This window comes from Poecilia reticulata, linkage group LG13 (assembly GCF_000633615.1).
Source record: "Poecilia reticulata strain Guanapo linkage group LG13, Guppy_female_1.0+MT, whole genome shotgun sequence".
Taxonomy (NCBI): Eukaryota; Metazoa; Chordata; class Actinopteri; order Cyprinodontiformes; family Poeciliidae; genus Poecilia; species Poecilia reticulata.
Genome location: NC_024343.1, coordinates 21,709,584 through 21,722,908, shown reverse-complemented (window position 1 = coordinate 21,722,908; position 13,325 = coordinate 21,709,584). Strand labels below are relative to the sequence as shown.

The 13,325-nt window shown below is 35.0% G+C and overlaps 1 protein-coding gene across 1 annotated transcript; it reads right to left on the bottom strand.

The window, feature by feature from the left end:
* Nucleotides 1–2,286: 2,286 nt before the first annotated feature.
* On the bottom strand, nucleotides 2,287–13,319 carry LOC103475174 (von Willebrand factor A domain-containing protein 5A-like). Its single transcript, XM_017308118.1, has 21 exons — nucleotides 13,236–13,319; nucleotides 12,840–13,012; nucleotides 12,680–12,768; nucleotides 12,439–12,583; nucleotides 12,164–12,243; nucleotides 11,969–12,083; nucleotides 11,316–11,474; nucleotides 10,296–10,399; nucleotides 9,694–9,941; nucleotides 8,749–8,793; nucleotides 8,537–8,590; nucleotides 7,974–8,015; nucleotides 7,641–7,679; nucleotides 7,492–7,536; nucleotides 7,309–7,368; nucleotides 7,097–7,153; nucleotides 6,254–6,295; nucleotides 5,458–5,577; nucleotides 4,024–4,178; nucleotides 3,567–3,690; nucleotides 2,287–3,487 (listed from the first exon to the last, which is right to left on the bottom strand). The coding sequence occupies exons 2-21, from the start codon at nucleotides 13,002–13,004 to the stop codon at nucleotides 3,408–3,410; spliced, it is 1,968 nt and encodes a 655-aa protein (XP_017163607.1). The 5' UTR covers nucleotides 13,005–13,012; nucleotides 13,236–13,319; the 3' UTR covers nucleotides 2,287–3,407.
* Between the last annotated feature and the right edge of the window lie 6 nt (nucleotides 13,320–13,325).

Below are 13,325 nucleotides of genomic sequence, written 5' to 3'. Positions count from 1 at the left end.
CCTTGTTCTCATAGTTCAGAGTGGAGACCAGAGTAGCTACATGGTCCTTCACCTCCAGCTGAGCATCAATGCTCTTCAGAGGAACTAAAGCAGCACAACAACGACATGAATGAACCATAGAAATATATCTTATGAGTGTCTTATTACACGTCACAGTTTCTGTGCTTAAAAGACTTTCTGAGAAGAAACCAAGTGTAGTTTGCTTTCTAACAGCCGAGTACCTGGTTCAACCGAAGACAGTCTGAACCGAATTATGTGATCTAGGAGCTGACATCAGACAAGGCATTTGATAAAATGTAAAATTTATGAAAATCCTTTTGCACATTGCCTGACATGGTTGTCTTTCTCCAAGCTTAAATCTTTGTGTGTCTTAAATCAGACACTCTACGTTTGAAAATTGTTTCATGTGTTTTTCTTACCTGGTTCTCTCAGTTCTCCTAGCAGACCACAGCAATTCATCATGACACCTGTGCCACAAGAAGCTTGGCGATGTTTTGCTGCAGGAATAAATTTCACTACTGGAAAATAAGTATGAAAAAACTCCGTATGATTAGACATGCACCATAGTAAATACTTTTGTTTATGAATTTAGTTCTGATGAGGTGATGAGGAGTGAGAGAACAGAAAGGAAATCTACCCTGTTACTCTGTCAATAAGGTAGGGTAACCAGAACTTTCCACTAAGGGAAACAAACAATAATTTTTTTCACCTTGAAACCCAAACATATGTTACAGAATCAAATCTATTCTGCATTACATGACAACAGCCTCTACTGTTGCATCCTGAACCAGATACCCTAATTGTCAAAGAGGAGAGAAAATAAAGAGACATACACAGAAACTATTCCTATCTGAAAGTATGAGTTACCAAACAGAATAAAAGAATACCCTCTCTTTTGTCTTTATTAAAGTATAGCAGATGGGAGGAGCTTGAGGTTTGACCTGTGTTCAAACCAATGATCAAAGTGGTTTCATGTCAGTTTCCTTTTTCATAAACTGTTTCATCTAGGCCTGCACTCTTCCTGTCAGATACGTGTTTCACAACACACATTCAAATATCAGATATGTGCTTTTCCCTCCAATTTTTATGGGAGCTCCAGAATTTATATGGCCTATCTTTAGTAAACTTATTTGTCAGCTTCACTAGGAGCTTGGAAAACTTTTTTAGCCCACAAAACAACCAATGCAACATAATCCCTGCGATGCATGTAATCACATGCAAATTATGTCTTTGGTCAAAAATGGCTGCTGAGGCTCTGTGTCTAAATTCACCTTGAAATGTTCATATTTCAAGGTGAATTTCAAGGTAATTTTTGTCCACCTGCAATGAATGCACAATTAATTGAACAGATCACTTCACTGAGAATAGGAAAGACAGGAGAGCGTAGTGACTTTGAATGTAGCATTGTTGGTGCTACAATATAGAGAAAATATTCAGTGACCTTTTTGTGCACAACTTACGCAATCAGACATGCAAATTAAAGTCTGCAGGGTGAGATTAATCTATTACTGTATATTACTCACAAACGTGAAGCCACAAAAGAAAACCTCAGTGTTTCTCTGCACTCTGCAACCCAACAGTGCGCTTCCTGCTTCAAAGCACTCTGACACACAGTTTGTTACAAAAGCCCTTGCAATCACAGAACAATTGCTGGGAAGGCGATTTAATTTATGACAATAGGCATTCACATGAATAACTTCCCATTTCTTAATGTTTACTAAAAGGTAAAGATTATAAAACTAAAACTAAGAAGCATAAACACATTCACACTTCTCTGTTGCTGCTTGGTTATATGGTGAGGCATCGTGCTGTTTAAGTTATCAGCTTTAAAATATGTTGTTTTTGCTCCTTTTATAATGTAATTATTACACATGCATAATAAAAAAAACAGACTGAGGGGGATAGCTCCTATTGGAAAGTCGTTTCTTTCTCCAAACTGTCATTTCATATTCCTAGTGGGGTATTGAAAACCAAGATCTTCATGCAACCCCATTTCAAGAACCTTTAGAAGCCTGTTTTCTTTTTGTTGTTAGAAGATGTAAGAGTTTATGGGAAGCACAGTCACAAGAGTTACCAAAGCCAGAAGAAAGTGAGGGACAAAGAGATCAAGAGTAAATCGCACAGACAAACAGAGGGATAAGAAATAAAAAGTTGTACTTTTATTCAAGTAATTTTCAATGGAAATACTGAAATACATTCCATTACAAATCAAAACGTTAGGAAAACATGTTTTGTATAGTAATCGCAATGCCAAAATTGAGGAAAAAAGAAACACTAGCTATTTTGAGTTTTCAAAGATGAGTTTATTTTTTGTACAGACTGTGAAATCTGAAAGCTGGTTGAATCAAGCTTTCATGGGAATCACTGCCCAAATGGTTAATTACATAACCATATTTCTGAGAAGTTCTGCTCATTTGTGTTGTGACATGTGAGCTGATTAAACAGGCTGATCACCTCTATGCCAAGGAGCACTAATGTGGTAATTCATGCAAGAAGAGGCCCTACCTAGTACTGAGTCATTGAAATGGTATTGAGAAACCTGATATTTGTGCTTAAGACATTTGTTTTGGATTGGTCTAATGCGATATTCTAATTTTCTGAGGCATTAATTGGGGGGTTTCCTTAACTCTAAACCATAATCATAAAAATGCAACAAATTAAAACACATCACTTTCGGATACATCTGGAAAGAAATATTCTGTTTTTTTAGATGCAGCAGTACAATCAGCAAGGAGATCATTTGCAGCCTCCACCCTTAAATATAGGTCACTTATTTATCTCATGCTTGTTCACAGGATCAGTGACTTCATTGACTGAAGTGTCATGTTAAACACATGACACTTATGCAAAATCAGCAGGATACCTGGAATGACTCATGGGTGTGTTGAGTTTCTAGTACACTATTAAGCTTCTAATAGTGTACTAGAAGTTAATTATTTGTCTTATAGAAATAGAATTTTTGTCAAAAGTGTGTTGGATCTGATTAGTTATGTTTGACTACTACTATCTTGACCAGAACCACACATACAAATAAACATATAAATACCACTAAGCAGAGCTGGGTACTTATTCATGTTGGGTCAAAAGTAAGGTTACATAGAAAAACAACAACAAATAGTAACTGACAATTTGTTCAGAAAATGTTACCTGAACATAGTTTGAAAAAAATAACCTTTTTACTAATGTACAGCAGAAAAGTCAAGGAAAGCTGGGACTTAGTTTTTCATATTGATGCAACACCAAATTTATTTTTAATGGAACATTTTCATGTAAAATATCAGCTTAAAATAGCATGTTTACGGAAGCATTCACTCAAAATTTGATTCATTCATATCAGTAAAAATAAGATGAGGTAGAAAAGAAATGCCCCTCGTACTGATATTGAAAACTAGGAAACATGGAAACTCTTATATTCCCAGAGCTTCTTTTTGCACACTGCTGCCCAGCAGTGTATTTCCAGCTGCAACACACTCTGGCACACGTGAAGCTGAAAGAAATCAGATAAATTAATTTGAGAAACTGCATAAATTTACAATAAATAAATATCAAAACAGTGCTGTGAATACCGTTCTGATCATTGAGCCATGATGCAGCCTTCATAGACAAAAGCTCCCACTCTGCTTTTTTATCCGTCTTGAAGCCATGAAGCCAGATCAGAGCCAGAATCGTTGTCCACACTTCCTGTTTGACCTAATTATGATACAAAACAAAACTCATAAAAACTGAGCCACAAATCAAACAGTATCACTGTGTAAAACAAGACTTTCTTTGTTGTTCACACATGTGAATGTGCGCATGAATGGGTGAATGACGCTTTGCTGTACAAGTTGAGGCCATTTTGCAGCTTACTGGAAGTTTGTAAAATTACCAGCAGTGATTGCCTTTTTTATGTCTGTAGTTCAAGTTAAACCCAAAATAACACTTCCTGAGGCTTTACTTAATTTTATTGCAACATTACTTAATGAATTGAATATGTTTTTTAATGAATCTATCATATTTTTACTTTAATTTGATAACATCTACCTCTCTAGGCTTTGATTTTTCCACCTCCTCTTTGCTCTTTCCCAGCACAGCAGCCAGATCTTCATCAAGCCTCCAGCTGCCAGACGCTTTCTGCAGGGACACCAGCTGCAGCAGAGGGTCTTTATGGAGATTCTTCTTTTCAACATGTTTTGAGTCTGAAAAAACATGTAGCAGCTGTTTCTGATCCTTTTGATACATGTTAAAATGTGTTGGCATAATTTCAAAATCAGCTCATTGAATGAAGTCTGCTGTACACTCATAATTCACAAGTTACAGAAAAATAAGAATCTTATAAATGTAATTTTTTTAAAATCCAGTGATGGTTGGATTAGTCACTTTTATTGCACTGCAATTTATTTGAATTGGTTGCAGCTATAATGCAGCAAGACTGTTAAACTCATGAGGGCAAAATTTACAGGGTTCATGTTCTAAAGGAAACAAAATGACCACCATTTTACAATAACACATGACTCATCTTTGTTGTCTCTTTCAGCAGTTCTGTTGATTATTTTGAATATTATGAGTTAGATTTTTTCATGTCTGCTGGTTGGTCTGAAGGCAAACAGGAAAGTAGAAAAATAGCTTAGGCCCAAACAGGCATCGCATAATTATTGTTTGCCTGATTTTTTGAGACACGTGAATGTGTTAGAGACAAAGAACAAGAAAGGAATTTTCTTATAGAATTTTACAAGAAAATGGAATATAACAAATGTTTCAATTTCAAGACTTTCTTCCTTAATCTGCTATCAAATAGATAAAAATGCTTAAAATATCTGAACATTGAAGAGCTTTCTACAATGATTTATAATTGATTTACATTAATTATCTCAAATTACTATGTGTTAGCTTGATATTTTAACATTTTCTACCAATTTTTGGAGGTTCAAAAATCATTCAGTCACTTCCTAAAATTTTCTTTGCTTAAAATGTATTTTTTTGGTTGTTGGTTTCTCAATTTTGTTTTCCAATTCAGTGTTGAAGGATATTATTAAAAATTATCCCTAAAAAAACGGGGAATTTAGGTAGAACAGTCTGAAAAAACTACCGTTTTAGAATTACTAAGAAGAAAAGCTATTCCATAAAAAAAAAATCAAAGGCAATTTCTCTGCATTTTTATCTATTTTCAGACTGGACCTGGAAAATGGTTTTAAAACGGGGTCTGGTTTAAGCATAAAACCACTAAAGATTGCAATGCAACTCATGTTTCATGCGATTTCATGACTACACTGTGACAATAAAACTTAACCATGTATTGCATTGCTCAAATGTTGAATAAATCTTTACAAACCAAGACTGGAACATTATGAACCTTTCTAAATAAAAACTGTATAAAAATACAAAATACTAAAACTTCCAGAAACAAAAGAAATAACAGCATTTTTTTTTCTATTTATTATAAATGTGCTCTGCATCTCTTTTGATGTCAATACTTACCTCTAACTGAACGTTTTGGAGCATCAGTTTCTGTAGACTTTTCATGAGGTTTCATGAAGACACTGAACCTTTTCTTCATTTGAGAAAATACATTTGTGCCAGACATCTTGTGGCTGGAAGCTGCTGACAAAGTAAAGTAAATGCAAGTCTTGTTGCACATTAATAATAATAAACAGTTTGACTTAGAATAAAAGCTTACTTCCTAAACAACAAGGATAATCGGCGATGTGAATTTTTTAAACTGAATTACTTTTTAAGCTGATCATGACCTCTCAAATGTAAATTAACACGAGACGCCAAATAGGCATGGTGAATGGTTCAGGATACTTCATAATAACAAGAAAGGTTTTCTTTTAACATCATGATGGGGATTTAACATTTACTGATTGAAGAATATTGTGCTGTTGAGGATGTACATGAGCTATGCATTTGGTTTTCATAATAAAAGCCTACAACAAGTTAAATAAAAGAACAACTAATAAAACACTGGTTTAAACCTTGATACATTGAGAAAATCCCAAACTTTAAGATATTTCAAAAACAGTCAAAATAAATATGTTGTTTTCCTTAGGAGTGACTTTAATATTTATTCTATGAGTTGACCCACATGTTTTCATACAGAAGCACTTTAGGTATATAGATTCTGTAAACAAGCATGGACACTTGATGAATGAATATATCAGTACACAAACTATTATATGTTTACAATTTTACATTGCATTTGCCTTGTTGCTGTATTTGCAAAAACAAACAGTGTACAACTAAAGAAAATTCATAGCCAGAGATTTTTACTTACATCTGGGTGGGACGCTCACTGCCAAGCTTTTTCCCGTCTCTTCTACAATAAAAATATAAAGTTGTTATATAAATTGAAGGGAATAAATGAAAAAAAGCCTTCCTAATTTCCATGGAGTCACAGCAATAAATTAAATTAAATTTAAAAAAACTAGACCAGTGACAAATAACTTGAGACAACACAACCACACAAAGTGAGGAAAATGGTAAGAAAAGTAAAAACAAATCTACAAATTTTCTCCCATAGGACTGAAGCTAAGTGTGGCATTTTGCTGTCTTCAAGCCTCCCTGACAACCATAAGGTAAGACTATCTATATGCTGATTGGTTGTGTAGTAGACCTTGTTATTGTCCCACTATCACAAGAAATTATCTGGCGAAGTGCTATGAACTATTGGACACAGCAGGATATTTTAAATGAAAATCTCTCCCTGTTCCTGCAAACTAGAAGAGGTTATAAATGAAGAATGTTGATGAAAAACATATATTTAAATCAACATAGAATTTGTTCACCAAACAGTCAAAGTCAAAAATCATGGGCCATCTCAGGTCCAAGATGTAAATCCTAAAGGCAACCTGTAGGGTGAGCTCAAGAGAAGAGATCGTGGATCATCTACAGAGATTGTTCAGAGAAGTACAATCAAAGATCCCACTCTGTTTTAGCTGCTATATTCTGAAACACAAAATGACAAGACACTAGTCTTGTCCCTTTTGCATATTGTTAAAAGCACTAAAAACAGTGGTGCAAGTGGTTGTGGTGCATTTGATATAATACAAAAACTCTTTCATGCGTTTTCACACGGAATAAGTTAGAAAAAAAGTTTCGTTTTCTAAAGTTTTCTTACCGTAATGTCTTGAGGAGCCATCCCAATCATCTAAAGCAACTGAGCAGCAGCGTAAATCTAAAATAAATGTGAAATAATTATTAGAATTATTATTTTTCTCTCCGGTTTGGTAAATAAGTCAGGCAGCCAACTAACCCAAATAAAAACATAAATAAACAAATGAACAACAGACGGACAGATAGACATCATTTTTAGTGGTGGAGGATTTTCACCTTCACGTCTTCCAGCAGTCTTTTCTTTAAATTTTGCTGCTGAGGCAAATAGATCTTGTCCTATGCATCGTTGCAAAAAGTTAATGCTTTGTAATTTCTTGTAAGTTTTTAAATATGCATAGAGTACACATAATTAAAGAAAAATCTACATTCACTTCAAGGTGAGTTTTTTTCTGCTCTTACCGCTACGTCTCAAAAGGCCACGATATGAATCAGACTCCTGTGAATCTAAAATAGAAAAGGCATTAGCTTCTCATGTCAGGCATTGAGCAAACTCAAACAAACAAGTACTATGATTAAGAGGTCCTCAATGCATTTTGTTTTGTTCTTACTGCATCTTGGTGTCGACCGCAAGAGGACTGAGCCATAGTCTTTGGCAAAACAAGAGCAAAAACTCGAAATTAGCAACCATTAAAATATTACTTTCAATACCCATTTTTATTTTAGTTACCAGGTGATGCTTTTGAGTAATAGTGCAGAGTAATAACAAAAAAAAATTGTACACTATTTCCACAAAAAAACAACTCCTAGTCATTAACTTGCCTAACACAATTTACAATTTAAATTCTTAAAGTGTAAGAAAATAGACAGGATATTATTGCTAAAAAGTCTTTAAACCTATGTGTAAAATTTGACATTGGTTTCAATTCTATTAATTAACTTACCTGGTCTTACACGACATGATTTTAATGGTTGATAAGCATCTCCTGAGTTTAATAAATAAAACAATTTAAAGTTAACAGATCATGCAAAAAATTAAGAATCAGTATCGTTTAAAGAATATTCAATATTTTTCTTTTACTGTTTCCAAGAAGTAAAAAAAAAAGACACATTCAAATCATTCAAAGTAAAATAGTAAACTAACTTAGCGGCACCATGAAATCTTGTATACTTTAAATAATATTTAAGACATCAATTTAAGTTCTTTACTTACCACATGATTTTTAGAGTAATACTTTACTTTCATTTGCATCATAGCTCATGTATTGCAATTTTCTCTAATAATGTGCATTGCTTTCTAGAAGCAATGTTAACATTATTAGCATTTGGTAATAACGTTAACATTTGGTAATAATAGTCTACTATATCTGTTTAAATAAATTCTCAAAACTTTTCTATTTCTTTTGTGTCCAAGTTAGTAAAGGGAAAAAGAAAACCTTTAAATCTAGTGGCATCACCACACTACAATGAGCATCTTTTGTAAGTAAACAAATATATATTCACAGACTTGAGTAGTTCTTGCTTTGCATTCCGGTATAGGTGGGGTTCAGTGATTCATATTCTGTGGCATAACAAAAGAATTTTAAAAATTCATTATCGCTCAGTCAAATATTATTTACAATACCTATGTCAGTGTGTTAGTTACCAGGTGATGCTTCACATGAATAACATCAATTATATATAAAATGAAGGACAAAATAAATAAAAAAAAAAACTCACCGGGTCCTGGAACACGGCGTGAGTTTAATGGTCGATAATCAGGGCCTGAGATTAATAAATAAAATACTTTTAAAAGCAATAGATCGATACATATGATAAATATGTATCAAGTAGAGATTTCTCAATCTCTCACTATTTTCAAGAAGAAAAAACAAAACACACTAAGATAATTCAAATAGTAAAATAACCTAAAGGTACCACGACATATAATAAGCCCTGGTAGAATCCTATTTCCCAATTTGTCATTATTTTTCACTGTTTTTGTATCTTAGTTTCGTCAAGTTATAACAGTAATATGGGGCTAAAGTCCAAAACAACAATGCTGTTCTCTCACATCAGATCCCAGTCCTGCACAAAAGCTCTTGTATTTTTCACTTCTTCACTTTATTGAGTTCCCTGCAGAATAAAGACCTCTGCACCACACATTCTAGAAATGAGTCATCTGGCTGCTGGGTACATGATTGTCAGTGTGTGTTTTAGGATCTATGCTCCTAATCTGTCTGCTTTTTGTGTTGCTTTCACGTTTGGACTTAGAACTTGATTTACAGGGATATGATCATTTAAGTGTTTGGAATCCACAAGACAGAAATAAATACGAATTTACTATTTTATCTAAGATTATTAGTAACACTTTTTATTAGAATTTTTAGATAAAGGTGTTCTTTGCTTTGGTGATCATATCCATTGTACATAGGATATTAAATTAAAAATTGTTACTTTATATATATGCAATTTATAAAGTAGATATTTGGTTTTGTGTCATCTTTGAACTCTGAAGCTTGATTTTGCTTTAATTACTTTATTGTTACCCTTTTTGTTCCTTAAATATAACCTGGTATGCTACATGGGCATGCTACATAAGCTGTTTCAGGTTTTCCGTAAATTCTGAACATGCTTGAGTGTAGAAGTATTTCAATGTCATCTACTTAGAAAAATAGCACTCACTGGCTGTTGGAACATTTCGGCGTACCAGACAGGCTGTTGGAACATTTCGGCGTACCAAAGGTCCTTGAATTACTTTGTTTGTTGTTTTGTCGACTGCAATGAAGGCAGTGAAGGAACTGTTCACTCCTGATTCAACACTGAGCTTAACCACCTTCCTCTTGGCATCATTGTTAAATCCACTCGGTTCTCTCATCTTCATTTCAAGTGAGTGAATCAGAGTCCGAGCAGCCAACCTGTGGACCGTTAACCTGCAGACATAGTAGAGTAATAAACTCTCAAAGAGATGGGACTTTGATTTGTGTTAAATAAGTGTATTTTCAGAAACTCTTCTACATTGTGTCTCCCTTTTTGTTGTGACCTTGGAGCCCGGTCATCACACTAAGCCTGAATGTCACATTAAAAATTAGCTTTGGTAACTTAGACCAGTGGCAGTGTTAAAATCTATAGTAAACAAATGGTATTTATTTACACATAGGTGGGTGTTTATATACATTTGCCCCTAAACTATAGCACACTTTCAATTTTTTGTTTGTATTTTCTATATAGGCATTTGAAGTAAATTTGTGAAAGAAAGATCCAAAGAGTAGACCTGTGTATTTTACCCAGTGTTTTCTGATGGTTTGAGGCTGAAGTGCAGCTGGTTCTCACAGGGATGACCTGCCAGGCTGTACTTGACCTTCACGCAAGCTTCTGATGCTTTTGAAATCTAAGAAAGTATCATTTGTCAAAAATCATTGCTAATTCCTGGGCCCAATAATGCAACATCAGAATGGCACAGCTGCCCAAAATCAAAAGGAATGACTTTCAGTCTAACTAAGCATTGTTTCAGTTATGAGTTAAAAACTCCGGTTGATATTTTCAGTGACCATGTTAACTGCACCAACACAGAATAATTATGAATAAATATGTTTCTACATGTTGTACTTTCCAACACTGTTCCAATGTGAACCCTCTGTGAAACGATAAGAAGTAGATATGCTGATTTCTTTGAGGTCTGACATCCTGGTTCTAATTTTGACAAATTCTGATTTTTATTCTGGGGACTGGGAGATTAAAATGTATGCTGGAACTTCTTAAATAGGTTTAGTAGTTTTAAAACAGCAACAAAAAAAGTATAAACTTTACCCCAAGTTCCTGATCTTTATCCTTTAGGTATAGGAGATTAAAAAAGAAGTGCATCAGAGAACATGTGGTTAGTTGATGTCATTATTGGTTGAAGTTTTTATTAGATTAATCTGTGATTCAGAAAAACAATAACAAAAAAAGATTTATTTTAGTTTTTTCACTTCCTGGTTTTTAATCTGACTGGTCTAAGGGAATGTTGTTCTGATATTTCAGATTAATTGTCATATCTTAACTCACAGCTGCAAATAAATGGCAGCTTTCATTAGATTTTATATGGACAGTCTCATTGGTTTTGAGATCAGGGTTAAATTTCCAAGTTAGAATGCTCTTAGAGTGTTTTGTTAGTTTCAGCAAGTTGAAACTTGGTAGTTCTCTAAACAAAAATGGACTGCATTGACAAACCTCACCGTCCCATTTTCTAAATCTAGTTGGACAATACTCCAAATAACCAGTTCAAATCTGATAGGTCTGGTTTGAGAAACAAGTGCAGTTCATACCTTTCCAGAGAGCTGGGAGTATATCACAGACCTCTGACCCTGGAAAAGTGATTTGATTGGTGGAGAGAGAACAGTGGCTGACATTCCTTTTGGTAAATCCCAAGTGAGTGAAATGTCCACTACAGTTGGATGCAAAGCAAACCGCAGTGACTCCATCACCTAAAAACAATGCAAAACTGCTGTGACTAAAAATATCCATACATGCACCCAGATGGAAAATTTTGTCCAAATGGACCCATGGTTTAACATGCAGTGTCAACTAACAATTAAAATAAACCACAGTAATGTATGTTGTTGACTGAAATCCATCTTTAACACTAATGTCATACTTTTCTCATTTTACCACCATGACATGCATCATATAGAGACAGATGACTGACTGTACTTTTGTGCAGAGAGGTGAGTAGGAGTGAGAAAACATTTCAAGGTGTGCGTGGTGAGTTCAACCACCAAGCCACAACTTGTAGGCAGGGTTTGTACCCCAACAGCAAGGTGTGATCCTGCAAGTTTGTTCATTGCATAAAGATTAAGGTTTCTCGTTTCTTTTACCTACAGGACCTACTTGTTGTAGAAACCCACAAACAGCTGCTCCATACAATCTTTAATACGCAACTGTATATTAAAGACGTGATAAATTTTGTTTTTTGTCTTACTTTTGGTTGCATCCTTTCGGTTCCTGTTATGAACTGAGCGTGGCCTCCACCCTCTTTGGCCATCCCGTTGATGAGAGCAGAACTGGCTCCTTCTCCAATCCCAAAGGATAAGCACCTACAAAGCAGCAGTTTGTTTTAGTTTATGCCGATCTTTCAGACACATAAAAAAAAAAGCTTGTGTTGATCTGGTTTCACCTGTGGGAATTTGAATTCTTTCTGACCAGATCTAAAACATCTTTTGTGTTTCCAACTTCTCCATCAGAAAAGACAAACAGCTAGAGAAGAAAGCATGAATTAGTTGATTTATGTTTCCTCGTAAAACTCTTCAAAAGGCACGAGCTGAGAAATCTAGACGCTAAATGCAAAATGTTTTTTTTAAAGGGAAGGTAAAAAGAATGTATCCAACACAAGGCGCAAGAACCCCTTAAGGGATTTTGCCTCTACAAAGTAAAACAATAGGATCAAACTACTTGTCTGGGATGATTAGGAATGCACTGCTTGCTGTAAATATCTGTGAGTGGCTGCAGGATTTCTGTTCCCCCCAGATCAGCTGCCATCTCTTCAACTTTCTTCAGAGCGTTCTCCATTGTTTTCTGGGTGTACTTCACGCTGTTGCTATTGTTAGACAGGAACATTCATCAATCAACCTAATCAACCTGAACATTTATGTAGAACTAGACAGAGGAAGACTTATGAGAGGTAGTGACTTACGGGAAGATGTGTTCAAACGTTGTCTCAAAACTGCAGATGTTGAAGTAGCAGCCCATTGGTAAGCTCTTCAAAAGGAACAACAGAGTTTCCTAAAGAGAGGTGAGTAAATAAATTAAAAAGATCCAGCAAAGAACTTTACAAATAAGAACAATATTCATACCTTGGCACTGTCCATGCGACTCTGAGATGTTTCGTGATTCATTCCTGAACCCATACTTCCTGATCGATCCACCAAAAATATAAACTCTCCACAAGTGGTGAGTGAGGACATCACCGATTGGGGGAACTCGGGGTAAAGGCTAACCATGACCACCGGATCACCCATCAGAGAGCCTAATTTATGACATAGAAAAATTCAAATCAATTTCATATTTCTTTTATTATTATTGCTGAAAGATGCTCTGGCAGTCACATATGTGCGAGACAAACAGTAAAACAGAAATATCAATTGACTGCTTGTCAGAATACCATATACAATTTGCATCAAAGCAATGTCTCAGTTGATATAATATCATGAACCTCATGTATGCAAAATAGTTCACCATTTTTCACTCACCAGGTTTGGCAGAGGCCTGTCCTGCCTCCACCACAGCAGAGGGCTGGTGGGCGTCTTTGTAATAAATCAGTAGCTCAATGTCTTTGTCAA

Coding starts and splice junctions, on each gene's coding strand:
- LOC103475174 (XM_017308118.1), bottom strand. CDS start 13,004: ATGGGTGATCCGGTGGTCATGGTTAGCCTTTACCCCGAGTTCCCCCAA. Junction 8,794..9,693: donor CCGAAATGTTCCAACAGCCA/GTGAGTGCTATT, acceptor TATTAATCTCAG/GCCCTGATTATCGACCATTA. Junction 3,488..3,566: donor ATGGCTCAATGATCAGAACG/GTATTCACAGCA, acceptor GATTTCTTTCAG/CTTCACGTGTGCCAGAGTGT.